Genomic DNA, 14,122 nt, shown 5'->3' on the forward strand with positions numbered 1-14,122 from the left:
TACCCGTCCATATGATGGATGCAGCTGGTCTCATAGCTGCTCGTGTAGGGACACTAGGGATACAGTACAGGTGCTCATTGGAGAATGAGTTCACTGATTGATCCGCTTACGGAATGCTGGATGGTTGATGATGCCTTATTGTCAGACAACGATTCCGTAGTCCTAGTGGTGTATCTGGTTCTTAGACTTGAGACACCAAGGATGTCCTGTATGAGTGCTCCACTCTTTGATACCAGACTTATAGGTTTGGCTGTTCCCAGATCTAGTACAGCTGGTCATTGGGAGTGGTAGTCGACCTTACGAGGGCTATTGAGTGTCGATAAAGGATCATCCACTTTCGGTATCATGAGAGGAATATCCCATGTGTTCTTGCTCAGACAAATCCCTGGCCAGGGTCATTCGGGTTGAGAGAGAAAGAGTTCTCCGGGAGAATCCGATTAGAGCGAGACTCGAGTAGAAACCGTATGGGTCTGACAGCACCATGCTCGATATACGGTCTCTGGGATATTAGATGGATGAGGGACTATAGGTACATGGTAACTGAGGACAGACAGGTCCAATGGATTGGATTCCCCTGTATCGTCTGGGGACTACGGCGTAGTGGCCTAGTACTTCCGTAGTCGATGAGTCGAGTGAATTATTACAGAGATAATAATTCACTGAGTTAGAAGGAGTTCTGACAGGTATGACTCACGGCCAGCTCGATATTGGGCCTAGAGGGTCACACACATATGGTAGGCATTGCGATGAGTAGAGGTTCGGATATGAGATATCCGACGGAGCCCTTGTCTTATTGGATGCAGATCCAATACCCACTAGGGAAAGGACCCATTAGGGTTTTGACACGGGATCTCTATAAATAGGAGGGATTCACAGCCTCATAGGCTAGAGTCTTTGCTTGCCCTTCCTATTCTCCTCTCCCTCTCCACCTCAAAGTAGGCCTGGAGTTTTGAGGAGCGTCGTCGCAACCCTGCTGTGTGGATCACCGCTAGAGAGGAGGACGCTTGACCTCCTTCACCCTCTCCTAAGGATCTGCAAGGAAACAGGGATATACGATCTCCCTAGGTAACACAATCTCTATACGCAGTTTTGTGTTTTTGCGGATTTTGCGCACCAATCTTCGCACGACGATGAACATCTTTTTGGGAATCGGGGATTTTTGTTTTCTTGTTCTTCCGCTGCGCATATGATGTCGCTCCCCCTTATGATTTCCCAACAAGCAGACCGCGTAGGTGTGTCTTGGGTTATGGGCCGAGCCGGCGAGTTGCAAGTCGGTGATCGAACTGGAGCGACTTGGGCTGAGCCAAACCGGCGAGTCGCAAGTCGGTGGTCGAACTGGAGCGACTCGGGCTATGCGCCAAGGAGTACGACACAGGCGGGCAGGCCGCGCGGGTGTGTCTTGGGTCATGGGCAATGTGCGACCGATGAGCACATCTCAATCGGGAAGCCGAGCAGAGGTCGTGGTCTCGGACGACGTGCGGGTGAGGAGCACGACGCAAGCGGGCAGACCGCGTAGGCATGTCTCGGGACATGGGCCGAGCTGGCGAGTCGCAAGTCGGAGGTCGAACCGGAGCGACTCGGGCTATGAACCGAGGAGCACGATATAAGCAGGCAGGCCGCATGGGCGTGTCTCGGTCAACACGTAGCCGAGGAGCACAACTCTGTCGGGCAAGCCGATCAGAGGTGGTCTCGGGCAACACGTTGCCGAGGAGTATGACGCGGGCGGGCAGGCCGCGCTGAGGTGAACTCGGCGGTGTGGCCGAGAAGCTCGGCGCAGGCGGGCTGCGGCCGAGGGACTTGACCCATGCAGGCGAGCCGCGCGGGGCGTGGGGCCGACGCGGGCGAGCTGGCCGCGCGCGTGGCCGAGGAGCCGAGACGCGCGGGCTGGTCGCGCGCGTGGGGCCGAGCCGCGCGAGGCGGATTGGCCGCGTGCGTGGGACCAAGGGGTCGAGGTGCGTGGGACCGAGCCGCGCGCGTGGCCGAAGAGCCGAGACGCGCGGGCTGGTCGAGCGTGTGGGGCCGAGCCGCGCGAGGCGGATTGGCCGCGCGCGTGGGACCGAGGGGTCGAGGTGCGTGGGGGCGAGCCGCGCGCGTGGCCGAAGAGCCGAGACGCGCGGGCTGGGCGTGGGGCCGACGCGGGCGAGCTGGCCGCGCGCGTGGCCGAGGAGCCGAGACGCGCGGGCTGGTCGCGCGCGTGGCCGAGGGACCGAGGGGTCGAGACTAGCCCCAGAAGTCGCTGCTGTTGGAGCAGGTCGGCTGCATTGGAGCAACCAAGGAGAAGGTTAAACGTACCGTCATTACGGGCCCTCCTTCTAGCGCCAATCTGATACGGCAAGGCATCTGTTTAAGCCATGGCCTCGGGGTCGTCGCGGCTCAGTTTTGGGTCCGGAAGTCGGGGGTCTCTAGCGGCGTCCGTTGGGGTCTTCCGGCGGCCGCGCACGGTGGTTCGGGTCGGGACGTCGGGTCGGCCGCAGCTCGGGTCGGCAGGTCGGCCGCAGCTCGGGTTGGCAGGTCGGTCGCAGCACCTGAAGAGTCGACCATCTGGTACCTGCACAAAGGTCGGGCCGAGACGCTCCCTCCGACGACTAAGTTAGCGATGTGGAAGGGGTTTTGGAGGAAGAGATGCCTCCACACAAGTGTGGAATGTGAGTGTGTCCTATGAAGTGGGAGTCCCCTTCTCTTTAGCATGCGAGAGTATTTATAGGGGAGTATTCTGCAGCATGTACCTCGGTTAGCGTGTTGGACTTAGTTTTTGCAGGATATTAATGTGCCTCGATCAGCGTTCTAATCAGTTTGACCAAGTGCTGAGGCGTGATGGGATAGGTGATGTCAGCCCGTCTTGTCGCCGTTATTTTCCTCATCAATTTCGATGCCGCCGAAGAAGACGGACGAACGGAGGTGGTGGAATTAGTAAGCTGGTGCCGGTAACTGCCTCTCTATTATTAAGCAGGCGTGTGTGTGTGTGTGTGTGTGCAGGCAACCGTGTCCCACGCGCCACCACCCACCGTTTCGTGAGCCTGGAATGGGTTAGGTTAATTGGGAATCGCCGGGTACGGAGGGAGGGCTGTCAACGGCGATGACCGACATGGAGAAGAGCTCGGTCGTAAGCCGTGTGCCGCGGCGGCGGGAGATCGGCATCTCCTGCATGCTCAACGCGGAGGTGGGCGCCGTCCTGGCGGTGATGCGCCGCCCGCACGACCCGGGCGTCGCCTCCCCGGACGAAGCCGCCAATCCCCACCTTCTCCACTCCCTCAAGGCCCTCCGCTCCCTGCTGTTCCACCCCCGCCAGCTCGGCGAGTGGCGCGCCACCGACCCCTCCGTCTATCTCTCCCCCTTCCTCGACGTGGTGCAGAGCGACGACGTGCCGGCGGCCGCCACCGGCGTCGCCCTCTCCACCGTCCTCAAGGTCCTCAAGCTCGACGTGTTCGACGAGCACACCCCCGGCGCCCGCGACGCCATCCACTCCATCGTCTTCGCCGTCACCAACTGCCGCCTCGAGAACACCGACAGCGCGTCGGAGGACGCCGTCCTCATGCGCGTGCTCCAGGTTCTCACGGCCGTCATGCGCACCCGCGCCTCTGTCCTCCTTACCGACCACGCTGTGTGCACCCTCGTCAACACCTGCTTCCAGGTGGTGCAGCAGTCGGCGCACCGGGGCGACCTCCTGCAGCGGAGCGCCCGCCACGCGATGCACGAGCTCGTCCAGGCCATCTTCGTGCGCCTCCCTGACGTGAGGGTGCCGGTGGAGAGGCCGGAGGCGGAGGACGAGGTCGCCACCACCGGCAGCTACGGAGCTCGCTGCATGGTCGACATCTTCCACTTCCTCTGCTCGCTCCTCAACGTGGGCGAGGTCATCGACTACGCCGACAGCGTCGGATCCATCAGCTCCGACGAGGACGTCCAGCTCTTCGCGCTTGTGCTCATCAACTCCACCATCGAACTGGGAGGCGAAGCCATCGGGAAGCACCCCAAGCTTCTCCGGATCATCCAAGACGACCTCTTCCACCACCTCATCCACTACGCCACCCACACGAGCCCGCTCGTCCTCTCCATGATCTGCAGCACCGTTCTCCATCTCTACAACTTCTTGCGACGGTACGCGTCCAACCACCATGAACCAGAGAAGGCGAGGAGCAGCAATGCATGTCAACACCATATCCCTACGTGCTCGCAGGTGTCTCAGGCTGCAACTGGAGGCGTTGTTCACCTACGTGATGCTCAGGATTGCAGCAGGAAGCAACGGCGCCCAGCTTCAAGAGGTGGCGGTCGAGGGGATCACCAGCTTCTGCCACCAACCCAACTTCGTCATCGAGACATACGTCAACTACGACTGCGACCCGCTGCGGCACAACGTGCTGGAGGAAGCCGCGAGGTTGCTGTGCAAGATCGCGTTCCCCGTGGGCACCCCCATGTCCTCCCTGCAGATCCAGGCCTTCGGCGGCATCGTCACCATCATCACAACCATCGCCGACAACATCGAGGTCGACCAGGCTCCCGACCGCGAGGCCTACAACATCGACGTCTCCGACTATAAGCCCTTCTGGGTCGAGAAGTGCGACAACAGCGACAACTCCGACACGTGGGTGGAGTTCGTCCGGATGAGGAAGCTAAAGAAGAAGAAGATACTGATCGCGGCAAACCACTACAACCGAGACGACAAGAAAGGGTTGGACTTCTTGAAGTTATCCAAGTTGGTGCCCAGCCCTCCCGAGCCCAAGAGCTTGGCCTACTTCTTCCGCTTCACGCCGGGCTTGGACAAGAACAAGATCGGGGACTTTCTTGGCGATCCCGACGAGTTCAACATCCAAGTGCTGAACGAATTCACCGGCACCTTCGACTTCACCGGCGTCATCCTCGACATCGCCCTCCGTAGCTACCTCGAGACCTTCCGATTGCCAGGGGAGTCGCAGAAGATTCAGAGGATCCTGGAGGCCTTCTCGGACAGGTTCTACGAGCAGCAGTCGTCGGAGATTTTCGCGAGCAAGGACGCCGTGTTCATCCTCTGCTACTCCTTGATCATGCTCAACACCGACCAGCACAATCCGCAGGTGAAGAAGAAGATGACGGAGGAGGAGTTCATCAGGAACAACAGAGCAATCAATGGAGGGATGGATCTCCCCAGAGACTACCTCTCCGAACTCTTCCATTCCATCTCCACCAACGCCATCACGCTCTTCGGCACCGCTGGAACGCCCACCGAGATGAGCTCCGCCCACTGGGACGACCTCATCAAGAGATCCCGAACGGTGGAGCCCTTCATCACGTGCGACTACAAGCATAAGCTGAGCCGAGAGGTCTTCGTGGCCATCTCAGGGCCTTCGGTGGCCACGCTGGCCGCCATATTCGAGCAAACGGACGACGAGGATATCCTCCACGAGAGCCTCGACGGGTTGATATCCGTGGCGAGGATCGCACGCTACGGACTGGAGGACATCCTCGACGAGCTCCTCTCCTGCTTCTGCAAGCTCACAAACCTTCTGAACCCTTATGCCACGGCAGAGGAGACGCTCCTCACGTTCAGCAACGAGCTGAAGCCAAGAATGGCGACGCTGGCCCTGTTCACCATCGCCAACAAGTTCGGGGAATCCATCCGTGGAGCGTGGAAGAACATGATCGATTGCTTGCTCAAGCTCAAGAGGCTGAAGCTGCTGCCGCAGTCAGTGATCGAACCTGACACCGCTCTGGCCGCCGACTCCAAGGCCCAGACGCACGCCAAGTCAGAATCGGGCGTCATCTTTCCTGCATCCCATCGCGGGGCCGGGAGCAACCGGTCCGTCTCGGGGCTCATCGGGCGGTTCTCCCAGTTCTTGTCGCTGGACAACAGCAACGACTCCATGATCAGCTTCGGCAGCGAGTTGGAGAACAACCTCAAGATCATTCAGCAGTGCCAGATCGGGGACATATTTAGCAAGAGCTCGAAGCTGCCGGATGAGTCGCTTCAGAATATGGGGAGGGCGCTCATCTTTGCAGCGGCAGGGAAAGGCCAGAAGTTTAGCACCCCTGTGGAAGAGGAAGAGATCGTTGGCTTCTGCTGGGATCTCCTGGTCACCATCGCTTCGGTCAACCTTCACAGGTTCTCTGCATTCTGGCCTCAGTTCCACGAGAGCTTCGCGATCGTTTCCCAGTTCCCCCTCTTCTCGCCTTGCCCTTTCGCCGAGAAGGCCATCGTCGGGCTCTTCAAGATCGCCGTCAAGCTCACTGCGTCCCCGTCTCGCCTCGACAAGCTCCCGGAGGAGCTCATCTTCAAGTCCATCAACCTCATGTGGAAGCTCGACAAGGAGATCCTCGACACCTGCTGCGAGAGCATAGCTGAGTCGACGATGCAAATACTCAACGAGCACGGGAAGAACGTCCAGACCGTCTTCGGTTGGAAGACGCTCCTTCACCTCCTCACCGTCGCCGGCCGGCATCCCGAGACCTTCGATCAAGGGGTGGAAGCCCTGGTCAAGCTGATGAGCGAGGGCACCCACATCACCAGATACAATTACCCGTACTGCATCGAGGCTGCCTTCGGGTTCGCTGCGCTAAAGATCAGCCCTCTGGACAAGAGCTCCAGGATTCTGAGCCTGATGGCTGACACGGTGAATCTGTTGATCCAGTGGCACAAGTCGGGCTACTCCGACCCGGGGAGCACCAACAGCAGCTTATCGGACGACGGCCAGAAGGCCGGTGGTAGCGCCGGCAACCTCGGAGCAAACCTGTTCATGAAGCTCGTGGAGGCGCTGAGGAAGACGAGCCTGGTCCGGCGCGAGGAGATCCGGAACCAAGCGGTGGCGGAGCTGAGGAAATGCTTTGCGGCGGCGGAGGAGCTGGACTTCTCGCCGGCGAACTGCCTCGCGTGCTTCAACCTCGTCATCTTCGCGATGGTGGACGACCTGCACGAGAAGATGCTGGAGTACTCGCGGAGGGAGAACTCGGAGAGGGAGATGAGGAGCATGGAGGGGACGCTGAAGGTGGCCATGGAGATGCTGGTGGAAGTGTACCTGGAGTTCTTGATACCATTGTCGCAGAGCACAGGGTTCAGGTCCTTTTGGCTCGGGATGCTGAGGAGGATGGACACCTGCATGAAGGCCGACCTGGGGGATCACGTCGGGGTGCTGCAGGAGCTGGTTCCGGTCCTGCTGAAGAAGATGATAGTGGAGATGAAGGAGAAGGAGGTGTTGGTGCAGGAAGACGGGAATGAGCTGTGGGATATAACTAATATCCAGATACAGTGGATCGCTCCTTCGGTGAAGGATGAACTGTTCCCCGAGGAATAGGGTGTGTTGTTCTGCAGAGAATAGGAGGAGCTGATGATAGGGAGGTGTTTCCTTCTCATATTGTTTTTATTTTTATTTTTTTGGTTTTTCTCTCTCTAGAGGAAGAAATTGACATCCCAATGATTGTTACTATCGAACTTGCTCGTCATATTGTTTATAACAACCTAATGCATGCCATACGAATGATGGGTTGAAACTGCAAGCTGAAGTGAGCCGCCGTAGGACTCGTCGTTGTCCAATGATGAGGCGGATAGGAAATCAGAACGCCGCCGCCGGGGAGTAGATGTCTTTTTGTGATTTGATTGTGATATCGCGGCACAGCCGTTGAATCTTGGAGGGAGGGAGGGATTATATTCCACGTTTCCACAATTGTCGCGATAGATTTCAATTACAGGATCACCGTCGATTTGTTAAAAGGTAAGGGTTCAACATCTCTTCTCATAATCTTATACTTCAAATATTAATATGAACAAACTTACTCACCGAATGTTGATGGTTTGACATCTCATCGAAACATTAATATTGACAGGAGGAATGTTGGTACAATTTCAGTTATGCAGCCGTTAAAAGAACTTCAGGTCATGTTAGCTATATTGATGTTGAAATCAGTACTTCAAGACATGTTGGATATATTGAAATCGTACTAAGCTATTCAAGCTATGTTGGACGTGCTATCATCGTAAAGAGTGCTTCGAATCGTGTTAATCACATTGATGCTATAGAAAGTGTTTTGGGTCATGTCGATCGTGTTATCATCATAGTAAGCGTTTTGGGCTGTGTTGGTCGTACTGACATCGTAGCGAGCATTTTCGGTCATGTCGACCGTGTTGACATCGTAGAAAGTGCTTCGAGCTATGTCTGTCATGCTGATGTTCTAGAGAACGTATTAGGCCATGCTAGCCACGCTGATGTCATAGAGAGTACTTAAGGTCGTGCCAACCACATTGATTTCATGGAGTGCACTTCAGGCTATGTCGATCACGTTGTTGTCATAGCGAGCACTTCAAGTCATCTCAACTACGGTATCATCATAGGGAGCAGTTTGAACCATTTCGATTATGTTGTCATTATCGGGAGAAGTCATTTCAGTTGTATGTCTTATTTTCATAGAGAGTGCCTCAGGCTGTGTCGGTCGTGTTGTCATTGTAAATAACACTATGGGTTGTATCAATAGTGTTATCTTTGTAGAGAATGCTTTGGACATTATTGATTGCATTGTCATCAAAGAGAGCATGTTGGGCCATGTCGATCACAATCTCATTGCAAAGAGCATGTCAAGTTGTGTCAGCCATGTTGTTATCTACGTAGAGAAAGTTTCGAGTTGTGTTAATCATATTAATTTCATAAAAAGCACTTTAGGCCGTATTGGTCATGCTGTCATGGTAGAAAGTGCATCGGGCTATGTTAATCATGTTGTCATAATAGAAAACATTTCAGGCTATGTCTATCGTTGTAGAAAGCACTTTGAGCCATGTCACCTGCATTGACATTGTAGGGAGCACTTCGAGTCGTCCCAATCACACTATCGTCAAAGGGAGCACTTCGGGTCATTTAAATCATTGTGTCATCATATTGAGTGCTTTAGGTTATCTTAGCCGTGATGTTATTGTATGGACCACTAAAGGTCATTTTAGCTATGGTTCGATTTGTATTGGGCACACTATAGGTTGAGGGCGGAGCACCCTCGCTTGAGCATTGGATCGACTAAATGATATTCTTATGACATTAGCCATCCTTCTAGTACTAAAATGATATAATAAATATCTGTAATGACTAAATCAGCCTGACTCAGTTTGGATCCGCAAATGCAAGAAGTCTAATGCGGCTAGAAGGGAAGCTTGGACGCTCGCTTGGGTTTTGATGTTGACTCGGATGCATGCTCCACGATCGACCTACACAAAGACCAAGGTTGGGTGAGGTTTTCGACGTAATCCCTCTAATACTCAAGCCAGTAGTTGATAAAACGAAAGTAATTTTAGTGAACAATCATTGACCTCGATTATCGTGACTTGCATTTTATAATAGGTTTAACTTGGGGGAATATTCCTATAGCATTTTCCCCTTATCCTCCTCGTGCTAATTGGGCTACCATGTGTTGAGCCCTTACAGGAGGCTATACTGATTGTGCTATCATGCTATCTTCATAAAGAGTATTTTGGGCCATGTTGGTCGTAGTGCCAATGTAGAGAGCGTGTCGAGCTATGTAGAGAATGTTTCGAGTCATGTAGATCAGATTATTTTTATCAAAAGCATTTAAGGTCATGTCGGTTATATTATTGTCATAGAAAACACATCGAGTCATGTCAATCATGTTGTCATCATAGAAAGCACTTGGGTCATATTGGCTTATTATCATCCTAGAAAGCGCTTGGGTCGTGTCGGCCCAATGTCACCATAGAAAGCACTTTGGGCTATGTAGAATGTGATGTTATCATAGAAAGTACTTCAAGAACCCTACTCTACCTTCGTCTTTGTATAGATTAACTATTGAGCATGCATTCAAACTCACCTTAACCCTCGAGCAAGTGTCCAAACCTCTCTTTTGGTTACATTAGACTTTTTACGCACGCGAGCCCAAATTGAGTCAGGTTGATTCAAAAATTACCAACATTCACCATATCAGATATGGTGATAGTACACTAGACACATCTACTAAAGACTAAAGATTTGAAACATTATCTAATAAATTTTATTGCCTAAAATATTGATATTATTACTTCTGATTTTGGATATCTCATATATACGTCTAGGGTTCAAATCCAACTTAAGTCATACCACTAAGCTTGCTAAAAGTCTCATAAGTAGGGGATTCGGCTTGTGACCTTCCTAAAACTATAACAAGATGTACCCAAATCCTTAAGTTAGTAGAGATCGTATGCTTTTTTCATACCCACTATAGGATAAACTTGGGGCTAGGAGATTTGGGTAATTGCTGAAATTGAAGTGGACAATTAATTCGAGAGTTTGTTATGTGAAATCTTAAGTCATCATTCAACAGTGAAGACATGTTGAACTATCAGGTGTTACAATTAACGCGATGGCTCGTGTTGATGTGGTGCCTTGTCAAGATAAATAGGCATCCTTATCAGTGATCATTTGACATCGGGCTCATGGGGTGATGTGTTTAAGTTGCCATCGTGTTACTTCCACTTATCATCTGCTCCCGTATTGTGTGATGCTTGGTGAGCAACTTAACCATGTTATCTTTTGATCATTGTCAAAAGATGTTTCATTGTCGGATTCAATCGTATCATCTTCGTATGATATTTCATGATTAAATTCCTTGCATCATTATCGAGAGACACTTATGGTTTGCTCTGATCATGTCAACATCATATGATGCTTCATTGTCATATTAAATTTCATTATTATCGAATATTGCTTCATGACTAATTCAATCATATCATTGTAATCCGATGCATTATGATTGGATTTAACCATATCATCATTAAGAGATACTTTATCGTTATATACTGCTTTATGATCGGATTCAGTTACATCGTCGAGAGAGATACTTTATCGTTATATTCAACTGCTTTATCGTCGTTTGATGATTCATGACCAAATTTAATCATATCATTGACAAGGAGCACTTAATAGTCAAATTCGATCTTATTATCATTGTATGAAGTTCTATTATTAAATTCAATCACATTATCATTGGGAGACACTTTATTATCATATTCAATCACATCATCATCATATGATGATTTATGATTGAATTGAATTGTATCATTGTCAAGAAACACTTGATAGCTATATTTGGTTGTATCATCATCATATATTGTTTTATAATTAGATTCGACTGCATCACCATGATAGATAATTTGATTTATTTTATATTATCATCATAAAATACTGTATTTTATGATCAAATTTGATTGTAAGCGATGGATGTTTCATAGTACAACATCGTCATGATTAGATTTAGCTGCATTATTATTATTATGTGAGGAAGCTTCGAAAGACGTCCTTTCTCGTTACGTAGGTCACATCTGTAACCGGTCAATGCCACATTGAATACCGACTTGGTTAGTGGACACAACTGTTTAGATTCACTCGTGCAAATTGTCATGTGTTGTTTTAGTTCTTTGTAGTTGTAATCATCACTCACAACTTATAAACATATATTTAGTATTGCATTAATCAAGGAATAAAAAAATCAACGGCTTATAAATGCTAAAGTTATCTCTACCGTCAAAGTGGTATTCTCAAAAAAATAAAATCATATGGGCTCATCCAAAATAGATAATTTCTCGTCATCATCAATAACAAATGATAATTTATTATATAGAGCATAAAAAATGAGCATAAGTTGCCTTAGCTCCCTTACCGAAAATATTGATATCTCATGTTAAGAAATAATAGTATGTAATGATGATGATAAAAGTGTTGATAATAGGAGATAAAGCAAGGAAAGCATATGGAAGATAAGAGCTGAACAAAAAGCATGCACGATATGTGGTCTACACTTCATATTTCAAAATCAGGTCGGGTTCCAATTCGATCGAGTTTAATTGTCGGGCTCGGGCCGGATTTGGATCAGGTTGGTTTGAGGGCTTTTAGTTCATAACTATTATGTCTACAAACAAGCAAGACCTTCTAACTTGTCCTGTTCAAGATTGGACTATAAGACTTCCTGTTGATCATCCTGTAGATTGTGTTTCAACCTCCTTTAATGCCACCATCAATTTCTCTTAGCTTCTTGAAAAGACCATTTGTTAACCTCTACAAAGAAGCATTCACTTCATGGCTGCTGTCACTGTGATATCAAACATTGGTGAATCATAGAGGTTATTGGATCACAAACCTGTAGAGGGAATAACAATTTTAATGCAAGTGTAGGTACGGTACTCAAAAGATCATCTTAAACCATGGTGGATTTCAGATTCCATGTCTTGAGTCTTGTGAAGGACAACCAATACCCTACAAGGAACCATGTCACTCTCTCTCTCACTCTCTCTCTCTCTCTTCATCGACTCTTTATTTTCTGATACATCCATCTGTTTGTCACTCTTCTCGTGGCCTTTGTTACGTGGGGAGGAACCATGTCTCTGCAAAATGATGTATCATCCTGTCTGTAAATTAATTTCTGATGCATGCATGGAGCACCATACTGAGGTGAAGAGCGGTGGAGATCCAGCTGATGATGCCAACCCCAGAGACTCGTGTCATCGGTGGGTGGCACATCACCATCACCGAATGGTCCACCGAAGAATCTATCACCTGTGCGAATGTAATGCAAGTGCCAAACTCGAGCAGGTCATGCATGAGCTGGAAGATGATCCTGCACGAAAACTCAACCCTTCCCTACCGCCGCGCGGTTGCTCTCGGTCGGTCCAGAGACGCGCGTCTGCTGCTGCTCTTGACGTGGGTCTCGATGCCATGTTCCTCTCATCATTCGAGAGAACATCCAGCTCGAGGAGCGTACGACCGACGTCGCGACATGGCAAGACCTGCAAGAACTCAAGTTCCAAAGGAAGTGCGTGCTCGATGTGATCTGCATGCGTCCGAGTCAATCCCATTCGACCACAGTTTTAGCATCCCCAGCAAGTTCCATGCATCGATGATGGCGGAGCAAAGCATACTGAGCATGGCATTTCGTGTCTACAGTCTTCAAACAAGCGGTGCATGCTGTTCCTCTTCCTCCCTCTGGTTATTGCCCGACAAGAGGCATGATGTACCAGTAACCCGCCATGGTTATTTGATGAAGGTGTACGGGGTGACGCTGTTACGACAGCGGCTACAGTTTATGCACGAGATTGGACGTCCCATCGCAGTGAGAAAGAGAGCCAAAAACAGATCAAGGAGTAGAGAATTAAGGAACCGAGAAATACTTGTACAAATTATGATCACAGATTATTATTACTACGATAGACATATCATTCAAATTCATGCTATTACTTACTGTACACGCGGCGGGCACCGACATACGACACTGTTTGATGGATAGCACCAAATCATCGGTTGTCACCTGCAGTACCATCAACCTTCGGCGTCGCAATGAATTGGGACTGCGGAGGGTAATGGCATTTAGGGAGATCATTTAAGGCGATCCAAGTAACAAGGACGGGCCAGCTGCAACACGCAATTATGCATCTACGGATCTCCATAAATCCCGACGAAGAGCAGCATCCTGAGACGCCACAAGCGATCAAGGAGTGTCCAATCATGCTTTCTATCAATCAATCAGCTGTCGATGGCCGTTCGGTAGGCCATCGGCATCATACATCAGTGCTCCAAGAACAGTGCAGCGCGGTGCAGCATCACAGTGACATTTCTAATCTTGCCTGCAGGATCTGGGAGGAGAACAAATGGCACACAGGGCAAGGACGTAAAGAATCGGAAGAGGTTTTGTTTTTCCTGCAGAGGTAGGGTGGAGGAGAGAGAGGGGGGGGGGGGGGGGGTTTAAATGCACCAAGGAGCCGCACGCAGAGTAGCAGCTGGCGTGCAATGATGGCAGGAAGGTGAAAGGTCGAAGGGCATCGCGCGTTATTGCGGCCGGAAGAATGAATCGATGGAAGAAGATACTCCTGACAGGGAGACGAGGAGGAGAAGCGATGCCTCCTCGTTAATAGGATTATTAATGACTCTGGAGAATGGACGCCTTCGAAAGCTCATACTCATTCTTAACTGTATGTATACATTGATTGACGTTGGCGGATAGCTACAACGTCATGAGATTCCTACATATACAAGGAGAATTCTCAGGCCGTCGTAGCAGGCAGAAATGCTTGGTATATAACATATAAAGAAGGGGAGGAGGAAGAGAACAAAAAGTTCCTACAAACCCCACACCGATCAACTCTCTCGTGCTCGGTGGGGATATGTTATTAGTCCTTCCCCTTCATTACCTTCTTCTT

General features: G+C 50.3%; 1 protein-coding gene across 1 annotated transcript; it reads left to right on the plus strand.

Moving 5' to 3' along the window:
• The first annotated feature begins 3,054 nt into the window (after positions 1–3,054).
• LOC135628529 (ARF guanine-nucleotide exchange factor GNL2-like) lies at positions 3,055–7,466 on the plus strand. The gene is made up of 2 exons (XM_065135242.1): positions 3,055–4,095; positions 4,175–7,466. The coding sequence occupies exons 1-2, from the start codon at positions 3,077–3,079 to the stop codon at positions 7,257–7,259; spliced, it is 4,104 nt and encodes a 1,367-aa protein (XP_064991314.1). The 5' UTR covers positions 3,055–3,076; the 3' UTR covers positions 7,260–7,466.
• The last annotated feature ends 6,656 nt before the right edge of the window (positions 7,467–14,122 follow it).

Source organism: Musa acuminata, chromosome BXJ3-1 (assembly GCF_036884655.1).
Source record: "Musa acuminata AAA Group cultivar baxijiao chromosome BXJ3-1, Cavendish_Baxijiao_AAA, whole genome shotgun sequence".
NCBI classification, from domain to species: domain Eukaryota; kingdom Viridiplantae; phylum Streptophyta; class Magnoliopsida; order Zingiberales; family Musaceae; genus Musa; species Musa acuminata.

Bases quoted from the DNA above. Each gene is read 5' to 3' on its own strand.
- LOC135628529 (XM_065135242.1), top strand. From the start codon at position 3,077: ATGACCGACATGGAGAAGAGCTCGGTCGTAAGCCGTGTGCCGCGGCGG. The intron at 4,096-4,174 runs GTACGCGTCCAA...ACGTGCTCGCAG, and splicing joins CTCTACAACTTCTTGCGACG to GTGTCTCAGGCTGCAACTGG.